This window comes from Strix uralensis, chromosome 17 (assembly GCF_047716275.1).
Source record: "Strix uralensis isolate ZFMK-TIS-50842 chromosome 17, bStrUra1, whole genome shotgun sequence".
NCBI classification, from domain to species: domain Eukaryota; kingdom Metazoa; phylum Chordata; class Aves; order Strigiformes; family Strigidae; genus Strix; species Strix uralensis.
In genome coordinates, this window is record NC_133988.1 from 11,286,240 (window position 1) to 11,305,532 (window position 19,293).

The 19,293-nt window shown below is 38.3% G+C and overlaps 1 protein-coding gene across 7 annotated transcripts in view; it reads right to left on the reverse strand.

Annotated features, from left to right (window-relative positions):
* Positions 1-16,816, reverse strand: part of SFSWAP (splicing factor SWAP) — a 49,367-nt gene extending 32,551 nt beyond the window's left edge. For 4 of the 7 annotated variants that reach the window (XM_074887725.1, XM_074887724.1, XM_074887723.1 and 1 more), the window contains exons 1-9: positions 16,409-16,816; positions 13,823-13,992; positions 13,128-13,265; positions 9,998-10,083; positions 4,975-5,200; positions 4,430-4,545; positions 3,441-3,576; positions 527-764; positions 57-188 (exon numbers count right to left, since the gene is read on the reverse strand). In XM_074887725.1, the coding sequence (XP_074743826.1) occupies positions 57-188; positions 527-764; positions 3,441-3,576; positions 4,430-4,545; positions 4,975-5,200; positions 9,998-10,083; positions 13,128-13,265; positions 13,823-13,992; positions 16,409-16,668 (1,502 nt within the window). In that variant the 5' untranslated portion in view covers positions 16,669-16,816. Of the gene's footprint in view, positions 1-56; positions 189-526; positions 765-3,440; positions 3,577-4,429; positions 4,546-4,974; positions 5,201-9,997; positions 10,084-13,127; positions 13,266-13,822 lie in introns of all 7 variants that reach the window. The other 3 variants (XM_074887726.1, XM_074887728.1, XM_074887727.1) reach the window with 3 other exon arrangements.
* Positions 16,817-19,293: the final 2,477 nt, after the last annotated feature.

Here is a 19,293-nt window from a genome sequence, read left to right on the forward strand (position 1 = left end):
TTAAAAATGAAAACCTCAACTTTTAAAATAGAAGTTAAAATAACGTTTTCTCTTACCTGAGATCATTCTTTGCACGAACACTGGTTTCAAATTTTATTCCATTCCTAGCAACATACTCAGCTAGCTTATCAATAACAGGCTGGATATCGGGGGGTGGAGGTATAATGGCAACCACTGGAGCAATTGTGCTGAAAACATTAAAAGTACATTATTTTTATAAATAGAACATACATATCTTTCAGACTCTTGCTTTAATAAAAAAAACCCAAAACATTACATAGAGGCTTGCTCTCTGGGTTCATTCTGCAGTTAAAACAACTTGATTTTCCATCATGCAAAAACTTCATAGTAGCTAAGTAAGAATAACCACGTACAGTGTCAAAGACCAAAGTGGTGGTAATCAAAGCTGTATAAACACTGGTGAATGCTACTGACGATCACCAACAACACAACCCTTACTAAAAACTTCATACTGAAGTGCAGGAAAGAGACCCCTCCAACAAACAAGCAAACGTATATGTGGTACCTTGTAGATGTTGTGGTAGAAGTCAACCCACTGCTGCTATCGGTTGTGTCTGGGGGAGGTGGAGGTGTAGTACCAGGGGGTGGAGGAACTGTTGCTACCCCTGTAGTGCTTGATACAGTCACCCCTGCAGGCAACGCATTGTAGTAGGTGGCAACATCTATTCCTGGAGGTGGAGGCGCGAGGCAATAGGTTCCATCGGGTAGCATATAGTAACTATAATACATGGCTGCCACAGTTGCTATAAAAAGACATATTTAAGAACAAAGTTCTAATTAGAAGAAAAATACCCAATTAAAAAAACCCCAACATTATTGCATCAGTACAAACACATTGAGAATCCAGATTCACACAACACGCTAGAAATGGTATTTAATTTATTGTGTAAATAAAACAAAACAAAAAAAAAAGAAGGCTCCTATTAACATGCTTAGGATGAATAAGAAATATGCAGATTAAGAGGCAGAATCAGAATGTATAGAAGGTCAGTTGGAAGCCAAATAGGCACGAATGGAGAAGTGAACCAGAGAAGACCTATTAAAAAATTAGCTAATATGAAATAATTCTTCCTAATCTAATTCACCTCTGGCAGTTTAACTCAGTTAAAACTATGTATGCATTAAGAAAAAAATGTGCATATATTCAAAACTAACATAGAGAAATTAAACCACTAGTATCACTATATAATATATATTAAACCACTGTTATTGTTAAATATATACACACCTACTAACTAAAACCTCAAAAAGTAGACAGGTTTTGCAATTTAACACCAATACAATGAACAACCGATGTGAGCAAGTTTTCTACACTAGAGGCTTCTACAATTCTAAATATTTGTTTCTTGAGAGTGTAAAGGCTTATGGCTTGCTTTCGTTAAGAACAATATTTGATAATGCTTTAATTAGCATAACACTTTTAAAAGGCAGTTACTTCCTGTAAATCTAAAGAATTTCTGCAGAAAGGCAAATAAACAGAAAGTATTCAGGTAAAATATCTCAAAGTATTTACAGTAAGAGTTTGCATTTCCGGAGGCAAAGTTTAATCAATTTATTATAATGAATTATCCTTTTAAAAGGTTCATAAACATTCCTGTGTGGCAGCATTTACTTTCTGCAAAGAATAAGTTTATAAGGAGAGCAGAATAAAGATCTGTTAAGTTTTAAAGGCAGGGAGTGGAGTTGCAAACTTAACTTGTATTGCTACTAAATTATAATCTCCCAGTTTGCATCGTATACATTCAGATTCAAGCCTGACATGAAAGTAGTTGGAAAAGTGACGAGTGTTATTCTACAGAGATACTTATTCTGATTTTAGTCTTTCTTGAAATAACCAGTAATTTTCAATTTCTCCACAGAAATCTTATTTCAGCTTTATTAAGATTCTCTTCAGGTACAGTTTTAAATAAAAATTACTTTCATGCATATTCCTCTCCATATATTACACTGACACCACCTGTAATCCTTTGGGGGGTTCTGAACTCAGATAATCACGGTGATACTTATTTGCAACAACTTTACTAAAAAAACCAAGAACTTCATCACCACCACCACCCTGAAGTAACACTACTCATTACCTACAAATTTATAATACCATGAAACCCTACTGTAGTGAATGTTGCAATATAATTTCTTCTATCTCAGTAGTGTCAAATGGTAAGTCCCATAAATGAAAAAGTTTCATTTCTGTATTTCTATATAATCAAGGGGTTTCAGAATTCTGAAATTTCAAAATAATTAGAGGCACATAACCCCAATCAAGTTTGACTTCAACTTTTTGAGTGTCAGAATTTACAAAATTTCCAAGAGCTTATACAAGGCCTGCATTAAGTAGCTTTAAAGATAATGGAAACCAGACACATCCAGAGAAGTTAAGATAATGTTGCTAAAAATTTCATAGCAAAGTTTATTCTTAAAAGAGGTTAGAGACAGGATAGTATTTACTTTTATCTGAAATGGTTCAAGAAAAATCTAAGATTAAAGATTTAATAATAATTTGGAGGTAGGAGAAAGTCTTGGTTCTTCAATATCAGGCACAGAAAAAGCAGTTGAGCACACAACTTTCCACACTGCTCACTTATAATTCAAATATATCATTGCTTTTGTTGTTCCTTTGAGAAAAAAAAATAAAATAGGGTATCCTTTATTAAAGAATGCCCTCTGGAGCTATGGAACTTAAAAGTTAGTACTCCCTCTCAGATATTGTAATGAGAAATACACTTTAAAAGATCAGTTTTTAACCTTGAATCTTGCATATTCATGAATTTTATTCTCTACATAACATTGCACCAGCGCTCAGAATAATGGTAAAATAATGAAAAATTATATGAATTGACTGTATAATGAAAAACTTATTTATTTACCATAAAACTACTTCCAAACTTAGAACAGAATGTTGTACTAAAACCTGGTTTTATCACTTCAGTGGGATCCTTCAATTTACATGATTTTACCTTTCCAGATTTTTCTTAGTGTTAGACATTCCAGCAAAACTGTTCAAAGTAAATTTACCATCTGCATTTTGCTTAATTCAGTAAGCTTTTTTTAATGGGAATCTCATGAATTACTGTATAGGACAATTTTATATTCAACAGTGAAGGCCCTCATTAGGCTTCATTAATAGAAATTAATGGAAGTTATCAAAAAACATGGAGGATATTGTGCTAACCATACTCATAGACTAGAGACTTGGCCTCCTGCCTGCCCACCCCCTCCACCCCATTTCTGTTTTCCCTAAGCAGCTAACAATTCCACAGACACTCAGTGGATGAATGTACCTTCAAAGACTCAGGAGATGGAAAAAGAATAAATATCAGTTACGAATGATCAAGTATGAAGCTAACGTATTTTCTTTCCACCAGCATCCACATACAATTCATCAAGACACACCACCAGCTGTCTAATCACAATGCACTTACAATCAGAAGAATATTCTGCTTGTGATGTCTGTACAGCTGCCCCATCTGTTGACTGTGGTGTAGATGAGTTATTATCTGATTGGGCTTTGCGCACCAGTGCTGCAAGTGGATGATCAGGGTCTACTACCTTCAAAGGCTGAAAAGATTTTAAGAATAGAAACAAAATTAAAATTTGAAGCACATATTTAAATCATGATAGTATCAACCTAATTTGGAAAGCAAATCTACGTTAATAATTATCAGTAATATTGTCTAAACAATGAAGTTACTGTTTTTGTAACTCTCACATCAGAATCAACTTCTTTTTTGAAAATTAGTGGAAAACAAAACAAAAAAATACTTTAATGTGGACAGAAATCCACGACATAAAAAAAGCAGGTATTACTCATTTACTGATGAGGCTGCGATAAAACACAGAACCTGACTTATCTAAGTATCAGACACTACCATTCTTCTGAAAGCCTCAAATGTGTACAACCATTTCTCATTCCCATTGTTCTGTCACTGATCATACTCAGAAAACAAAAATAACTAACATACCCCACAAAATTTTCATTAAACTAGTAGTACATTCTGCTGAAATATTATTTGCTGAAACTATTATTCACGTCAACATTTTATCTACTAAAATCTAAAACCAAAACATTCTTTCTCATCCTATATACAGAAGGCATTAAATATCTTAATCCTTCCAGTTTCAATACAGGTTCTGTGGGATAAACCCTTCAGTGATGCCCTCAATACCACAGGACATCAAAACCAAAGATATAATTCCTTACAAATGGAAAAATAACAACTTATGTACTAGATTAAATGTAGCTTGAAAGCTTACCAAAACAGACTTAAATTACTAAGACACAGTCTAGGGGGGGGGAAAAAAAAAATAAATCTTTGTTAACAGATGATCTTAACACCTGCATATTACAATTTTTGTGCCCATGAATCAGATGGTTTACAAGGTAGGAAGTAATTTTAATAGGGTCAATTACCTTCATGAGTTCTTCAAGCCTACTGCATTTTTTAGACGCAAAGAGACTCGGATGCAAATAATTTCCATCATCATCATCGTCGTCATCATCTTCTTCCTCAGATTTGACTCTCGAGTCTAAATAGAAGCAATGTCTGAATTTTATTTGGGTTTGTATTGGGAGAGAAAGATGATACAGGACATACGTGTTCTTAAACTACCATTTACATAAATCTGCTTATACAGGAAGATATTGCTAGCCATCAATAAAACAAAAACCTAAGCGCACAGACCAGCTTTCCATGGGACTAGAGATATATAAGTATTCCTAAAAGCTCCAAGATCATAGCAGCTCTTGTATTTGAAAGTTTCACAAAACAATCTTTCCTTTTAAAAATCTCCCCCAATTTAAGCAAAATTTTGAATCATCACATCAATCTCAGCTGCAGGATAACAGTATTGCCATTGCAACACACCAACAAAATGCAGCTATTTTGCCAAAAAAGACCAGCGGATGTTTCAGTGATTCACATCATGAAGCTATCCATTTGACAAGCAACAACTTACGTTTTTTCTCGTCCGCTTTATTTTCAGAAGGAGCAGCATATCTTCCCTCTTTCATAGCCTTCTGAATGAATTTGTAGTAGGGATTGAGGTAGTGATCAAATCGCAAGAAGTCAAACTGGGAGTTGCGTGCTTGCTTGGCTTTTAGCATGATCTCAAACTGTGCTCCCTGCTTGCAGACAAAGTTTGCAGTTCGTTCTATAATTGCATGCATTTTTGCTGTTGGTGGCTGTGGGAGTAAAATAACATATATTTGTATTCTCAGAAGCAGCTGGTAAAGTGTGTTAGAACTCCAGAGGGAATTAGAAAGAGCAGTAGTTCCCTGCCCCTCAGCTTTCTCTAGCAACTCAGTTTCATAATCACTTCTAACTAGTGAAAGAATATCAGCACTAAAAAAAAAAAAACAGTCCCGATCTTCCCTAGCTGCTCATTAATTTCCTTTTGCAAGATCCACTCCTTCTATCAGCACAACTATTTTTGCCATTGCACACCAAATTGAAGAGGGGAACAAATCCTGGTTGACTTTGATGTAGCAAAAGAATTCTCCTAAGCCAGGTACATTCCACAGCCAGACAGACAGTTTGCTGGCCCAAGAGAGGAGACAGGTCTGTTTCTTGACACAGCAGTGCCAACTTAAAGTGGCCCTCTCTTACAATACCTCAAGGCACTCTGAAGACTCAACATGTAAGGTCTTCCCAACAGCTGTCCTTTATTCTGTTATCATTGAATGTGCAAATATTGTTCCCTGATAGAAAAGCTTGTTACTATGCACTTGCTTGGAAGGAACATGTTGCACCATAAGACCAACGTAAGAACTGCAATTGCTATGTGCTGTCACATTCCCATGAAGAGTCATTTAAGTCATTAAGCAGCATCCATACATTTCCACTCCTGAAATCCCATCTAAGGAGCACTGCCATATCAAACCCAAGAGGTGAAAAGAACAAGAATATAGTTAAAGAATGAATGAACTTCACCATTCACTGTCTTTAATTTCATACTCAGATAGCTCTGTTTTGTCTTGTGCTCAATAAACTGTAGAAATACATATTCTGTGTGCCTATAAAAAATGAAGTGTCACATTAATGATTTGGTTTAGCTTTGCATTTTTATTGGTCTAGATATAGAAGTATGTTGTGAACATCAGAAAATCTTTTTCAGAAGACTGGAAGCACGTGAGACAGTGGTGTTCTATTTAGGGAAAAAAGTCTGAATGTGATCAAACAGCACATTTTTAGAAATTATTTTCAGCCGATTGGATCTTTTACTAGAACAACATGTTCAATATCAAAAATAATTAGTTGTGTCAAGTTTTACTTATCCCTCTAAAACACTACCAAAGATTACTTTAATTAGAGGCAATGAAGTTCTCAACAAGCTGATAACATTTTATGCATTGCCAGTTTCACTGTTTAATCATACATGAAGTTTCTCTATTTCTGCGGTTCTTAACAGAAATACAAAATACACTTAAGGCTGAGAGACTCATAAACAAAGCTGCAAATCAGCAAGGAAGCTCAAGAACTATTTTATCTGAAATTACTATCTGGTCTTGAATTTGAAACTGATACCACTATAAGCTCTGGAATACAGGCACTATGCATATTAATATGCTTTTAATTGACTTCTAAGATTACTAACACCACTGATCTACAAAACCTTAGAAACTTTATAAAGTGAAAAACACTGAATGGCAAACAGAGATGCAGCTGTCATAGATACGTTCTAGTTTGGTATTACATTTAATAAAAACACTAAACATTTAAACTGAGAAGAACTGTTATAACTTCTGAAATTCGAGAATACTTGCCAGAGCTGAGAAAAAATCCTTCTGAAAAATACTCCAATGCCATAAATGCTATCAGGTAGTCAGATAGTCTGTTCTAATCTTTAATTATTATTGTAATTAAAAGCTTTTCATGAACGAGTCTCCCTTACTGCTAGTTAAGCAACTATCCTCCAATCTTCAGTAAGCCTGCAAAATAATTTTAAGTCTTATGTTGCCTCTCAGTACTCTCATCCGGAGAAAAAGCAATTTGCAATCTCTCCTCGTAACTTTAACTGATAACTTCCTCTTGCAGCCCACTTCCAGAGCAACCATGCACTTCTTAAAATGCAACAGGCAAGAACAGTCACCTTTGCCCATAACCCTGACATCAACAGTTTTAACCAGTGCAAGACCTCCTGCATCCTCAAGCCAACTCTCCTATTTGAAGTTCCAGAATGACATTGCTGCTGCAGTTGGAGCTGCCATACACTGAACATTCAACAGCCCACTACAGCCTCTGGATCTTTTTTGCAGTAATGCTGCCTAACTATTTAGTCTGCATTTAACATCTGCACTTTGGACTGCTCTGTATTACAAGAACTATTTTACATTTGTCTTTATTGAACTGCACCTTGCAGATTGTGAACAAAGTCTCCAAGTTAGCAAGCTGATTCTCGAATTTCATCTTATTTCCAAGCACTACAGTTTCCTCCCCAAAATGATTCAAAGTTTACAAGTGTCCTCCCCCTGCCATAACCATCTACAAGTGCCATGTCTTTTAACTTGAATGTTAATTAGCAGTAAACTCAGGAATGACCTAGAACATTTCTACAAATCAGCAATATAGCTGTACACCTTTTCCAATCACTTGTGGATCGACATAATGGCAATAGAATTTATCAAGTATTTATCTCTGTCTCTTTAAAAATAGGAACAAGGTAGAGTAAGAAGTATTTTTTAAAGATGCCTGTAAAACCCCATCAATAATTTACCAGTCTTCTATCCTTCACAGCAATTAAATTAAAAAATATGGAATAAAAACATTCAGTGGTAAAAGTGAGTGACTTGATTAGAACAACAATAAGAAATTATCAAGGCTTACAAAAAAAAAGTTCTCACAATTCCCGATCCAAGGTCAAATATACATTGTTTTCAGAGCTGCGGTCTAGACATTTTGCATTTTTTTTAAAATTCAAAAGTAAATATGCCAACATTTGCTTTCTGTTAATTTGAATATACTAGAGTTCTACAGATGACTGACAAATTACTTCCGTAAGCCCCATACTGCAATCTGCAACTTACATGTAAAATGTATCTTAAGTTTCAGAACAAAATTCAAGCAAAGCAGTGATCTAAACCAGCAAGTACTCTTTTACCAGCAGTTACTTTTTGGAAACAGCATCCAAACGCTAAATAAGCAGCTTCTCACTGAGAACTCAATATTCTTATTCTCAGATTAAAGTATAACTCATAATTTAAAGGCAATAACGTATAAAAATCTTCCCTGAAGTCAGAAGTAGGTTTGTAAGCACTTCACTAATGAAATGTATTATAAGATTGTAAAGAAAAGTAGAGAAAGTAAAATTAGAACAAGTGAAGTTGCACATTAGATTTGTTAAATAGCTCTTATTTCATATAAAAAACAGAGCAGGATAAAAATTTTCAATTAAAAGGTAATGAAGTAGAAACACACTCTTACATAAATACCCTGTGTTCACCATTAGTTATTCTCAGAGTGCTTTGAATCTTTACTGGCCAAAGTTATCAAGTTGAGAAGGCAGCCCAAATATAAATTAACACTTTCATGACACTGTCCCACATGACACACTTGTCTTTAAATTGAAGAGACATGAATGTGACAGATGGACCACTCGGTGGATGAGGAACTGGCTGGATGGTCAACTCAAAGAGTAGCGGCCAACGGCTCGATGTACAGGTGGAGAGCAGTGACGAGTGGCATCCTCACGGGTGGGTGTTGGGACTGGTGCTGTTTAACATCTTTGTGGGCGACACGGACAGTGGGACTGAGTGCACCCTCAGCCAGTTTGCCAACGACACCGAGCTGTGTGGTGCAGTCAACACGCTGGAGGGAAGGGATGGGCCATCCAGAGGGACCTGGACAGGCTGGAGAGGTGGGAACGTGCAAACCTCATGAAGTTCAACAAGGCCAAGGGCAAGGTCCTGCACATGGGTTGGGGCAATCCCAAGCACAAACACAGGCTGGGTGACGAAGGCTCTGGGGAGACCTTAGAGCAGCCTTTCGGTACTTAAAGGGGGCTACAGGAAAGGTGGGGAGGGACTCTTTATCAGTGGGTGTAGGGATAGGATGAGGGGTAATGGTTTTAAACTGAAAGAGAGTGGATTTAGATTAGATGTAAGGAAGAAATTCTTTCCTGTGAGGGTGGTGAGGCACTGGAACAGGCTGCCCAGAGAAGCTGTGGCTGCCCCCTCCCTGGCAGTGTTCAAGGCCAGGTTGGACGGGGCTTTGAGCAACCTGGTCTAGTGGAAGGTGTCCCTGCCCATGGCAGGGGGTTGGAACTAGACGACCTTTAAGGTCCCTTCCAACCCAAACCATTCTGTGATTCTATGATATAGGAGAAAGAATATTATTTGACTTCCCAGATCTTTTATGAAACTTGAAATAAATTGAAAATCCTCATGGTTGCAACTCTACTCAAGCTGGCAACTATTCGGCTCCCTTCCCGGGAAAAATACACAAGTTGCAATTAAGTTAACAGTTTACTATGTAGCAAATTCTGGTAACATCACATGAGCTTCTATATCACTTCCAAGTTATTTCAGAATTTGCTACAAATAATCTATGGCTTTTCTCCTTGAATAGGCTAGTCTTAAACACAGCCTTTGTATTTGATCTCTTCCTACGCTCTTCAGATTGTGACTCAATTAAAAAGAATCCAGAAAAAAATATTTTGAACAGAAGCAATCTTTTGGTTTAATGGTCCTTGATATTTGGAATGTCAGCCCTGACATCTCAGTAAGTATCCATTCGAAGAACAACTGCCCTTTAGTGACACAAAATGCACTTACCATAAGCACTGCAATAAATTCAGTATGAAAAAGAAGATTCAAGAGAGTTGACAGAATTCAAAAACTCAAGAAAGAATTAAGCTACCACTCCAGAATAATTTAAAAAGGTACCACACTAAAGTTAATGGGGGAAAAAACCAAAACAGTAAAGCACCATAAACTCCTTGAAAATTGACAGAAATGTAGGATGCGTTAAATGTATACACATACCAGTTCCACATCAGAAGGTACGTTCAGTCCTGGAGGGGCAACAAAAGGTTCTTCATTTTCTTCTACATTTTCTGTCTGAGCTGTTTCTACAAGAAATGACAGAATAAAATACTATAGGACAAAACATGTCAAAGTACCCAAATGTTAACAAAAAGTTATTAAAATAAAGTATATCTTACACAATGTGCAATCAAGGAATTTACCAAATGAAACCATAACCAGCATTTGCACTGAAAAGATTTAAAGACAGTTCCTCTCCCTGGTGTTACATGTAGTTTAGCTAAGATTGCATAAATGATGTCTTAACAGAGGTATTAAGAAGAATAAAACTCTATAAACCTTAGCCCTGGCTACAGTGCTGAAGACAAACAAGTGTCAAATCAAATAGAACACACATATTTTCATGAATATTACTCCTTGTTTTAACAAGAAACCCCATGCAAAATTAAGGGGAACCATTTCCAATGCACTGGGTGAATCCTTTCCTAACAATGATTAAAATATTACAGCTATCCAATATCTCTAAAGCTGCTAAGATGCATACATCTGGTCTACCTGTATTATGTTCTCTGTTAATCGACCATTTCAGCCTATGCAAACAAACCTAAGTACTTTCATCAGCTTCCTAACCCTAAGGAAAGTTGTACGGGAATGCAATAGGGAGGCTAAAATCCACTTCCATCATGTACAAAGATAAACCAGTAGCTGCCTTAATAATTGATTAAAATAAATGTTGCCATTCATCTGTGAGTTCAGTCTGAAGTTGGTATGGTTCCTTTAAATCAAGTTTAACATATCCAAATATTTAACAGATTTATCACATGAACTACTCATTTAAAATCGTTCTTTTATAAAGGCCAATTTGTATTACATTCTGTTATTTGGTATACCAGAATCCTCTGAAAATATTTTCCTTTACAAATATTTATAATAATTGAAGTGGAAAGCTTACTTTTTAAAGTATTATCTATTTTATTATTATCTATTCTACTAGCTTTAAGAGAAAATGTATTCCAGTTTTATCCTAATGAATGAGACAGCACAAATTGCATGAAAACCTGGCTATGGGAACTATGGCCACAGACAGGAGAACAGCCTAATCATGCATGAGATGTCAGAGCAATTACTGCATACAAGCTCTTACCCATGCAAGAGAGTTAACTTTTTTGTTGCTGTCTGGTGGGTTGAGTTTTTTTAAATGAACTCAAATAGTTTAACTCCACAAAGGCACACAGAAATTTTAGCATCAAGGAAAGAAGGAAGAAGCAGAATAGGACTGCTTCTTTTGGCAGCAGCTCCAGCTAACACTTGAAGTGTTCACAGAACTACAGCCTGTAATTCACGTTACTGTTATCTTCATCTTCCAATACTGGATTTTACTCTGACTTATAATAAATGAACGTTAAGAATTTATAGTATGGTATTATTGGAAATTGTTACCATATTACCATTTTACCATCTATTAAAAGTCTGTACAGTTCAACTACAGCAAAACATAATACCAATGTTTCTGTCTCACTTTTGCCCCAAGTACTTTTTCCCCAAGTGTTACCATAAAATGTCCCTTTGTTATCTATCATTACTAAAAATTTTCTAGAAGATAAAGAGTTTGGTAAGAAAGCTCACAACTGAGACAATGTTCCAATGACCTGCTATGAGGATCTCTACTTCTCAGCAGCAGCACTGAGAATTCTCACATTACACCGCAAGATTTTGTAATAGCTTAGCATGACACTTCAATGATGTATCAAATGTTAATTAACTAAATATTAACTTTTTTAAAGACTGAGTAGTTATATCTCTCTTTGCCAATGACTAAGTAGTCACATTTTAGCATTATTCCTAACAAAATTACTTCATTAAGGCTGAAATACATTATTCTAGATATCATGCTAGGAAAGAAACCCAGACACAACTTGAACTCACAACAGCTCTCTTATCAAATGAAATTGGAATTTTTATTTATTCCTTACATACTTGATCAAAGGTAGATTGTGTAACATTATGGCACATTTTCATGCAGTTTTGCTAAGGCCTCCTCCAATACAGACACCCTATAACGTTCAGCAGATTGCCTTTTTATTTAGACTAATACACAGAGGGCATTCACCTTTTTAATCTCTATGCAGTAGAGAAAGATGGGGGAGCCAAACTACAAACATGCTCTTCCCTATCACCTCTAATTTTTCAGTAGGCTTATCCCTATCCCAGACCCACACCATATGAAAAACACCCCTATGACAAGAAGCACTTAAAAACTGTATGTAAAGAGAACTTAGAAACTATTTGGTTACAGAATCTACCAGACAAATGGGAAGAAAACAAATGAAACAAACCCCAGAAAAGATAATGCAGTTCAGCATCAAGACTGAAGAGTACAGGCAAAACCCTTGGTAGAATGCAAGCAGCATGGACACTGCCCTGACACAACCTCTCACACGCAGCAGCAAAGAGCACTAAAAAAGCTTTAGCACCTAGAATGATCCTGCATTCTAGACACACCTTGGTAAAAAAAAGCACGTCATACAACAGTAACCCATCAATATGCAGTTAGACAACCCAACTGTTAATTAAACAATCCCAAATTTATCGAGACAGAGTTCAATAACACTTGAAAGTTTCCTTAAGACTTCATGTTAACAATGCAAAGTTATCGTAATTAAAGACAGGAACATGAGAACCTGAATTCTGCATTTTTTAAGATCACAGAGAGGGGCACACTATGTTGAAGACAGACTCGTTTATAATAATTAAGATGACAAAATCTAAACTTAAAAAAATACATATTCTCGTTAGTTACTATTCTATGTTCGTAATGATTTTTTCCTTCTTGACCAAGAAACATGGTGTTAACAGACTGCCATGTGATGAATTACTATTTTTTTCTGAATAAGAATCTGCAAGACGGCAGAATTAAACTTCCTATCCTGACTGTAGTATTGACTGTGCCACAGAAGGAAAACATTAAGCACATCAGTAACACAGTTCCATAAAAACTTTTTTGAAATGCTTTGAGATTTTTTACTTGCATTTTAATGAAACACACATTTTCAACCTTCAACTCTAAGTGAGAGACATAGAGGTGCCATGTTCTTCATCTCAATTAACCCTTGCTATTTTTACCCCTTACCTCTTTGTTTTGCAGGCTGATGCTCCTCTTCCTCAGTGGGTTCTGAAGGGTCATAATAATCACTGCCATAACGGAATCCCACTGCATTATAGGTACCATCCTCTGCCAAAGCTTCACTCAGTCTTTTATATTCCTCCTCTTGAACAAAAATGCAATTACCAATCATTAGAATATATTTAAAAGCTTATTTCTTAAAAAAAAAAAGGTAATATTTCTTACTTTAGTAAAAAAAAAAAGTAATATTTCTTACTTCAGTTTTTAAATGAGAAGGTTTCACATAATCATTTTAGCTTTCATTAAAAACTGAATAGAAAAACACAGCATGTACATATGCTGACTGTTTATTTCTTCCTGAAGAGATAAAGGCTGCGGGTTAAAACACTGTAATGTAATTACGTATACAAAAGCACAGAATTGCATTTATACAACACTGAAAATGTAGCAGAATGTGTTTATTTGGGTTTTTTTGGGTCTGAAATCCCAGTCTGCCCTCAGAATCTGGGCAATTTCTGTGTGGATCTATATTTAAACTATCCTGAGGTCCTCTCACATACGCAAAGACTCCCGTTTTTCGAATCCACTGGGTACTGTCAAGATAACATCAGAAAAAGAGAGTATAAAATTAGGAGTAAATTTAATTTCATAATTATTTATTTAAACATGTGCTAAACTCAGGAAGTTTCCTTGAGCAATACCTTGCCTCGCCTCCTCCTCAAGCAAGTCCGTATGCAAGGCTAAATACCTCTCTTCATCACAGAGGGCTTCTATTCTAGCTTCCTCTTCAGACAATTGATAATCTCTGTTCCACGTGGAATATTCAGCATCATATTCAGAAAGGTCATGTAGGTGACCACGCCCATCATACCTGCAAGATGAAACAGCTGGTCAATGCAAAAAACTTAGGGCTTGGGTTTATGCGACTACTTAAATACTTACCCATTAAAAATGAAAAAAAAAATACTTATACGTTAAAGCATATTTCCTTTTAGAAGTTACGTTTAATTTTGCTAATCATTTGTCACCAACTATTGAAAATTTGTTTAATAGTCTAAATTCCTCTCAAAGAAACTAATAAATTATTACAATTAAAGGCAAAGGTATCCTTTAATAGTTTAAGTGGGATCCATTTCCTTAACAGCTCTTACCGTACGTGCTTCAACCAACCAATCAATGTCACTTGCAAAATACGTTTTTCTGGAAAGTCAAATAGCTTACATTCACACAAACCCGAATACATAAATACCTATCCGTAAGAACCAAACGGTCGAAATTTCCTCGCTTCTTTCTGCTAGTCCCGAACTCTCAGGAGATATCTTCACCATAGAAACTTGCGTCCATTGGAGGTAAAATCATGGCTAGGCTCGGCCCCTAGCCATTTGGCTGAGGAAATAAGTTCTGGGTTATGTGATAGAGAGACACACATACATAGGAACAGTAACATATACATGCAATTTAAGGAGGTTCACCGTAAAAACGGCAAAGATCAATGACGTACAGTTCCTTTCTACTAAGCAAAAATAATTTTATTTGCAGGAAAAGCACTGCATTGGGATAATGTTTATGCATCAGTAAGAGAAACTGATTGAAAAGTAAAGTGACAGTAAACTCGACTCCGCTGAGGTGTCTTCCCACACACAACTCTTGACTTGTGCCAACTTGCTAGACCAAAAACAAGGAAAGTAAATATTCTTATAGCAGAAAGTTAATGAAACACGTAGGTCTGGTTAATCAAGCTCTGTCCACAGGCAAACTTCAACCCTTGTCTTCTCATAGCAATGTGCTTTTCTTAAAATGGTGAAAATGAAGACTTCCTGCTGCTGGAGATAAAAAGAATCTAAGCTTCCAAAGGAGTTTATAAGATTAGTAATTGCAAGCTACCTTAACTTACAAATGTATGTTATTTAGATTTTTTCAGTATTATATGTACATACATGCACATACTTAGTTTTTGCTCCCAACAATTTCTGTAACGCCTGTAAATAGCGTTACTGTTGCACAAGACCACAAAAATGGCCTCTACCTACTAATGAAATCTGTCACAAAAGTGATCTGGACTAGAAGTGTGCATCATAACACTTCTATTCCTATGTAAGTAAGAATTAAACATAGCTACATTTATGGCTGATTTTTCATATCTTCGTGTTTATTCCAATTTAACAAATTAATTTACCCAGTCTTATGGAAGGAAATTAAAAGATCTTCCCTTACTGATATTTTTCCAAGCCAAATATGGTTGTTAAATCAAACCAAGAAAAATCATGTATAGCACCAAAGCAATGATGAAATTGAGGGAACAAATATCTATAGTATGCCATGTGATCCTTTTCAAACCAAAATCCTTCCATCTTTCCCACTGAGGTTTTCAGGGTCAGCCACAACTCTTAAAATGTACTTTCAGTGCTCCACTCAAATATATCCAACCTGACCTCCCATTTTTCCTCTCTCCAGGAAAATATTCAGAAAATTCATTCTGAATGAATTTATTTCTAAATCCCACCCTGCACTGCTGAAACAACTTATGAGACCAGAAGAAACATCAAAGTAGATTCTATTACTCTCTCTGGCCATGAACCTGTACCTACTGCAAAACAACCAAAAAAAGCCACCCCTGACATAGAATTTGAAAAGCAAGCATCCAAAATCAAAGCCATTCTGCCTAACACAGTGAATCATAGCACAAGGAAAAAGTAATTAGGCCAAGAACTGCTTTTGGGGTTATCCCACCAACAGCCTGCAGCCAGATTATGTAGGAGAAATAAGAAAACCCTATTTCCCCATAGGTGGATAAATACCTTTCCACTCCCCACACTGCAGCCTTCTCGCTTAGAAACTATATAAAGTGCCTAATAAGCATTCCCATGCAATAAGGCTCCCTTGGTTTCCAAGTGAGAAAAGATGATGTTTGTGGTTTGCATTGAAAAGGAACAGATCATTCCCACTCTCCACTCCACCCTGTAAACCCTACCCTAACAAGTGGAGCAGACAGACCCGAGGCACACTGAGTGTCAGAAGGAGGGGAACGTCCCAGCACTGCCAGAGCGGGGAACCCCACGTTCCCGCTGCCGGGGGGACGGCCCTGCAGCGTTACAACAGCAGCACTCGAAGCACTCTACCAGGAGGAGCTGCCCTCCGACTCTGCCAGTGAAGAAGATCCCCACACGTCTGCCAGTGAGCCCTTTGTTCATCCCCCGCCCTCACTTGCCCACAGCATAAGGGGAGGAACAGAAAGAGGCTATAACAGGAGATCTCGCAGCAGAGTCTGGGGGTTGTGTTACACCGACCTATCGATCATGATCTTGGGGTCTCCCATCCAAGGAATAAGGTGTCGCCCCTGCTCCTGGTACTGAGCCTTCTCATCATCTCGAAACAGCTTGCAGGCATAGCCGAACACCAGCAGCTCCACACGGCTATTCCCACCTCCACCTCCTCCTCCACCTCCTCCGGGGGGCCCGGGGACCGCTCCCCCGCCTGACAACAACATTAGGGGCGGCGGGCCTGCTTCTTCTGCAGTCCGTCGAGAACCTCCGACCCCTCCGTACATCACCAGGGGATGCAGCGAGGAGGAGGAAACTCGCAGTAACAACGACTGTCCGAGAAGCGAGTCCCCCAGAAGGCCGGGCCCGCACTAAACTCCCCAGCTCCAGAGCACTACAGTCGCCATCACCCGAAACAAAATGGCGACCCTTCCGCTTCCGCTGGCAGAGTGGAGGCTGCGCTGGCTTCCGGCAGCCCGCAGATTCGCCATCGATTTTAGCGGCCCGAGGGCGAAATCGAAGAAAAACGCGGCGCGGCGGGGCGAAGCTCCGCGCTACCCGTGGGGCGGGGCCGCGCCTGGCGCCCGCGCCCGGTTGCCAGGCGGGGACTGCGGAGGAACGAGCGCGGCGAAAGTGCGGATCCAAGGGAAGGGGAGGGCGGGGCCAGGCGGCCCCTCTGCGGCGCTCGGCGCGCTTGAGGGGGCTGCTCGGGTCCTGCCGCGGCCCGGCCGCTAGTGCCGAGGGCTGGGCTCGTTCGTGGCGCATCTCAGCTGAAACGTGTCCACAGAGCTTAACAAGAGAAGGAGGGAGGTCGGGGAGGCTCTGCGCAGGGAGGGAGGCCGTGTCTCCTGTCGCCCCGCGGAGGAGCCCCACGGAGGACTGAGGAGTCACCGGCGAGATGGGCAGCGGCAGAGCCCAAGGAAATGGAGAGGCTGAGGGTTACGGGGCTGGGCAGAAATGTGTGCCAGGGAGGGTGGCTCTGGCAGGGGGAGCGGTGGGAAGGCGAAGCACAAAGCGGGGAGTCGCCTCAGGCCGCTGTGGGAAGGCCCGGGGGAGAGTGGGCCTGGGAGCCAAGGCGGGAAGCGGAGAGGCTGTGGCGCTGAGGAAGGTTTTTCAAAAAACCCGATAAATTAGACTATTTTTGCTAGAGTTGTGTAATTTGGGCTGAAATTTTCAATATTGTTTACCTCAGGATTATTATTTTCATCGTGCTTCAAGAAGTATGAAGACACTGTTTTAAATATTTTAGAATAAAATTTTGTAAGGAAGCACAGTGTGTTTGGCAATTCACAATGGGAGTTAATCCATAGCCTTTGTTACCAGAGATTCTGGATGCCCATAAATACAGGCAGAGCTGCTGGGGCTTTCCTGGGTGAGCAATTACTGACATCATTGTAGACAAAGGAATGGAATATGTAAAATCGTGCGAGAAAAGCCATGCATGAGCACTGGAAAAGAGATGGGTGGCTTGTGTCAGCATTTAGAAATACCTGCTACCATGTAAACTTACTGAAGGAGGAATCTAGAAACTTCCTTGGACACTTCTTTATTCATCTGGAGTCAGGAGATTGAAAACATTAATACATGGAGTTTCTACAGTATCTTTCAAAGTGAACTACAAAATCTGAGTAAACTTTACAACGTTCTTTTAGGTAATTGTGATGCATATACAGTTCTGCCTGCCAGTCCATGTCCTAGAAAAGATGGTTAAAAATCTACTAATGTTAACATCTGTATCCTTTGCAATGAGTATGTGGAAATTACCAGAAATTATATGATACTTCAAAGCTATCAGTGAAAAAATCTGCTAAAGGTAGATGCTTCAGACATATCTTACTGTTTTATAAAAGTAATGACTGGGTTGTTTTAATGAAGAGAGAAGTTCTAAGTGTAACACTTCCCTCTGACAGACCTGAACACCAAGGAGACAGGTGGGAACATGCTTGAACATTGTGCAACAATTTTATACCAGCTGGGAAACATTTGGAGTAAAGGAAAGAGCAGGAGAAAACAGTAGAACTCCAAGGAAAAAAATAAACAGTTTTTGATGGGGACTGTAGGAAAGCAGTATGTGGTGAGGATTTTGTGACTTCCATAAGTCTTCTGGTAATGCAAATGATTCAGCAAAAAGATAGTATGGCACAAAAATGGCTCTGTGTGCTTGAAGTGGCGGTGTGCAAAGATAACTTCAGACTGTTTCACTGGGATATCAGCATCTGAGACAAGGACGTGAACTGTGCATGAGTCAGATAAAGGACAAAGATGGAAATCTTAGTTACAAAGAATGCAATTACAGAAAGATGGAGGGAGTATTTTAATGATCTCTTTAATGGTGAAATGGATAAAGGCAAACAAACAGCAATTTTCCAGCCAGCTGAGCTATTTGTAGAACCAAGAGGTGACCAGAACACCCAGGAACAATAAAGCACCAGGTGTTGATAGTGTTCCCACTGAATTATTAAGAACAGGAGGGGATAACACTTTAAAAACTAATTTGTGTTAGTTTGGTGGTTTGAAAATAATGTAAAGAAATGAAAAAGAGGAACCACATGTCTATTTTTGAGAAGGAACAAAATGAAACCCGAGGCCTGGGGCAGCATCTTGCTGTTTATTACAGCATGTGGTGTTCTAGGCTATTTGTTCACATGTAATTAGCCTGTAAACAGAAGAGAGATTAGGAGAGGTTTCTGGAAGAACAGGACTAGAGCACAACAGGTATTTTCAGATTATTGAGTACCTGAGGAAAAGAAGTAGGAATGTGAGCAGACTACATAAAGGGATTTTTAATGTATTTAAGAAAGCACACCATACTGCATTATGAATTTGCATTGTAATAAAAAAGCATCCATCCCTTCTTTTTTTCCCAGTATGTGTAAAAAAGAAACTTTTTTCCATTTTTTTGGTGTTTTTTA